Source organism: Saccopteryx bilineata, chromosome 12 (genome assembly GCF_036850765.1).
Source record: "Saccopteryx bilineata isolate mSacBil1 chromosome 12, mSacBil1_pri_phased_curated, whole genome shotgun sequence".
Lineage (NCBI taxonomy): Eukaryota > Metazoa > Chordata > Mammalia > Chiroptera > Emballonuridae > Saccopteryx > Saccopteryx bilineata.
Window position 1 is genome coordinate 10,200,248 of NC_089501.1, and position 3,685 is coordinate 10,203,932.

At 40.8% G+C, this 3,685-nt stretch overlaps 1 protein-coding gene across 1 annotated transcript; it reads right to left on the reverse strand.

Annotated features, from left to right (window-relative positions):
• Window positions 1-2,488: 2,488 nt before the first annotated feature.
• Window positions 2,489-3,082, reverse strand: LOC136316437 (large ribosomal subunit protein uL30-like). Its single transcript, XM_066248469.1, has one exon. It carries the CDS (start codon window positions 3,080-3,082, stop codon window positions 2,576-2,578), a length of 507 nt encoding a protein of 168 aa, XP_066104566.1. The 3' UTR covers window positions 2,489-2,575.
• Window positions 3,083-3,685: the final 603 nt, after the last annotated feature.

Sequence of the window (3,685 nt, forward strand, 5' to 3'; positions counted from 1 at the left end):
ATCCTCTTCTGGCAAAAGGCATAAAGTAGCTAATAGTCTCCTGATAGAAGCTATGCTTGGGATCCTTAGGGTTATTTCTGAACAATCTAAAACATTTGACTTAGTCATTTAGTCAGTGTTACACAGACAACAACAGCAAGCACCATTACTTAGTAAGTGTACCGAGGACTAGAAGAGCTAAGGGTTAAGGAGGATCCCAGCACAATGTCTGGCCCTTCTTGATTGCTTATTACCCAGGGAAAAATCCTGAAAAGTTAAAGTAAAAGAAAAACAATAACAAAAAATTTTGGTTTTCTTTGTTTATGTTTGAAAAGTAAAAGAAAACAGAAAAAAACAGAAAACAGACTACAGTGTAAACAGAGAAAATGCAATTGCTGCCTTATGGCCAGGGCTCTTAACCTAGGGTCCATGGCTCGTCACCTCTTTAGACATGTTTCAATGTAATTTGTAAGCAAAATTGGGGGAGTAGGAAGGGGAGAGATATGCACAGAAATTTTTTTTAGAGTCCATCTCCTCCATCAAAGACTCCAAAAAGTTCCTGACCCAAGAGTTTAGAAATTACTGTTTTATAGCAATAATATTGGTGGCAAGAATGATGACAACATGACAGGAAGTTTCCTCTCTCACTCCCTACCCACCATACCCTCACAAATTCACACACACTAAAAGGAAGTTTAACAAATTACACTATTTGATAATTTAGTATCTGGCGCTGATAATTTCCTGATTATTTTAATTGTAAAGGAAAATATGCGGTCTGCAGGCCCTGTTCTACTGGTCTACCATTCCCTGGACTCAATAGCTTGTTGATGTGTTCTCTTTCTTGTTTTCGTCCTCCTCTATCCTTCATAGCTATACCTACCCTTCCACTAACTTCCGGATTTAAAAAGTCTGAATGCTGATATGCAGCTATGTGGGAAAAAAATGGAGATGCAGAGTGTTTGTGACTCCTTGTCTGCTGCGAACCAGCGCAGCTAGTAATTCCAGGTCCTGAGTGGGAACAGCATGGAATTAAGAAAATACGCTTAAAGACAAAGGATGGGCTCGAGAGGGCTCTGCAAAGCTGCTAGCAAGAACAGAGCACACTCCACATCCGCTTTTTGCTTTATTTATAGGGCTAAGTGGACCATTAGCAAATCAGAGAGATCTCTGATCACATTTCTAAGGCAACCCAAGAATCTTACCAAGTGCAGAAAACCTCCACCATATATAACATCTTAACTTCACAAAACAAAGGATGAAAAAAACTGGCCTCCAGTTTTTCTGGGAGACATGGTGGGTAGGATGAGTATGAACAACCCAGCACCACAGCTTAACAGCCTTTAGCAACTTCACAGAACAAGTGAGGTGGGGGATGGGCAGACTGTCAGCTTACTGCCAGTTCCCCACACCTCTGTCCCCCAGCAATCTAAACTGCAAAGACCATGTTGGCTTTCGGTCCCCAACACTTGTTCCTATGGTTTACAGAACAGCTTATAGTGTAAAAGTATTTAACTGTAATTTAGGATATGATTCATTTCCATTTTACAGATCAGAAAACGGGGATCTAGATCCTTGCCGGTTGGCTCAGCAGTAGAGTGTCACCCTGGCGTGCAGAAGTCCTAGGTTCGATTCCCAGTCAGGGTACATAGGAGAAGCAACCATCTGCTTCTCCACCCCTTCCCTTTCCCCTTCTCCCCCACCCCTATTCCCCTTCAGCAGCCATAGCTCAAATGATTTCGAAAGTTGGCCCCAGGTGCTGAGGATGGCTCCATGGCCTTGCCTCAGGCACTAAAATAGCTCAGTTGCTGAGCAACAGAGCAGCTGTCCCCAATGGACAGAGCATCACCCTGTAAGGGGCGTACCAGGTGGATCCTGGTCAGAGCTCATGCAGGAGCCTGTCTCTCTGCCTCCCCACCTCCCTGTATCTCACTTAATAAAAAAAGAAAAGAAAAGAAAATGGGGATCTGTGTGGTTAATGATTTGTTCAATTTTACCCAGTTAGTGCAGGACAGAGCCAGGATTTAAGCCTAGGAGATCTGAATCAAAATCCCACATTCCACCATCTGAGACCACTCCTCCCAGAGGAATGCAGCCTGGCCCTCCTTTCCCACAATATTCTATAAGGAAGGATCTCAATTATTGTCGCTTTGTAGTGGGAAATATCAGAGGATCTGAAAAAAAGGAAAAAAATTTATCTTTTATATTTGAGATTTTACCAGAAGATCCTCTATATAACAAAAGTGCTTAAATGGTGCTGAACTACATCAAGCTATACCTTTGAAAGTACATCCTCAGGATGGAAATTGAGGACAGGGAATAATTTTTTATTCTATTTTTCTTAACAACTTTCCCAATGCATGTATTTTGAATGAATTAGCCATCAAAAGAAGTTTTATCTACCTGCTTTAGTGTATCACAGTTTTTAATCACCACTGTTCCTTATCTAAAACATTACCCTTATTTTCAGTTCTGTTGAACTACACTGTTACTGGTCTGCCTGAGGCTATTTTTCTTTTCTTTTTTTTCAACTTTAAAGCCGTCTCTTTGCCGTTTATTAAATGACCAGATTACAAAAATAACCATGGTAGATACCTTAGTTCATCCTTCTGATAAGCCTGTTGATCTGGTCTTCCCTGTTACCAGCATCCCCACCTTCTACAAAGTGGGTGGTCTTTTTCTTCATTCCACCACGTGGAGAAGATAATTTGAAGGGCCACAAGAAGTTGTTTGCTTCTTTGAAGCGTTTTCCAACAGTATAGATCTCATGAATCAGATCCTCCATGCAAATGATACCATATTTACCAAGAGATCGAGCAATCAGTGTGTTATCCATCAGAGCAATTCGTTTTTTGTTGATTTTGTCATAACCACGCTTGTAGATCAATTCATTTACTGACTTCAAGTTTGGGTACCCCCATGCGATATATGGTTCCACGATCCTCAGCATGTTAACCGAAGCCTTGTTGAGCTTCACGAAGGTGCCGTTGAAGATCTGGCGCAGGCGCAGCAGCTGCAGAACCTTGCGGACCTTTGGGCTCACACCGTTGATACCTCTGATCCTAATACAATCAAGTGTGCTGTATAATTTTGCCAGGTCCATCTTTCTAAAATATATGCCAGGTGACATTAGCTTCCTGCTCAAAAACACTTTACTGACATGACTACAGTATTACAAAATCCTATTCTGGGTTTCTATAACCTGAACTCACCCCACTCTTTCAGTTTTATCCCTTTGTATTTCAGTGCACCAAGGATGACAAATATGTGGCATGTTTATCACTACATTCCTCTCAAGCTCATGTAGTCATTCAACAAACAGTGGTTGACAATCTACCATGTGCCATGTACTCTGAGATTGCAAAGGGCTTGCAAAAATGGAAAGAGAACTGTCTGAATGGAGAGCGGGGAACCAGGATGGTATGTGATACAGGTCCTTGGACCCAGCGAAAGAATTTGTTTGTTTACCCAACATAATGGGAAACAAATAAAGAGTTTTAAGCAGAGAAGGGCCACAGTTTGACTCATTTTTTTTTAAATCAAGAAGACATTGATAACCAAGATATGCCTTTGCCTTCACAGAGAACTGAAAATATAATAGTAAAAATGTTAAAAAAGCAAAAGTACTAAGGTATGGAAAATTTATATAGTGTGTTGTACAAAATATTTGTTTATTTCAGATTCTCTGATAACAAAAAATAAGACT

Bases quoted from the DNA above. Each gene is read 5' to 3' on its own strand.
- LOC136316437 (XM_066248469.1), bottom strand. From the start codon at position 3,082: ATGGACCTGGCAAAATTATACAGCACACTTGATTGTATTAGGATCAGA.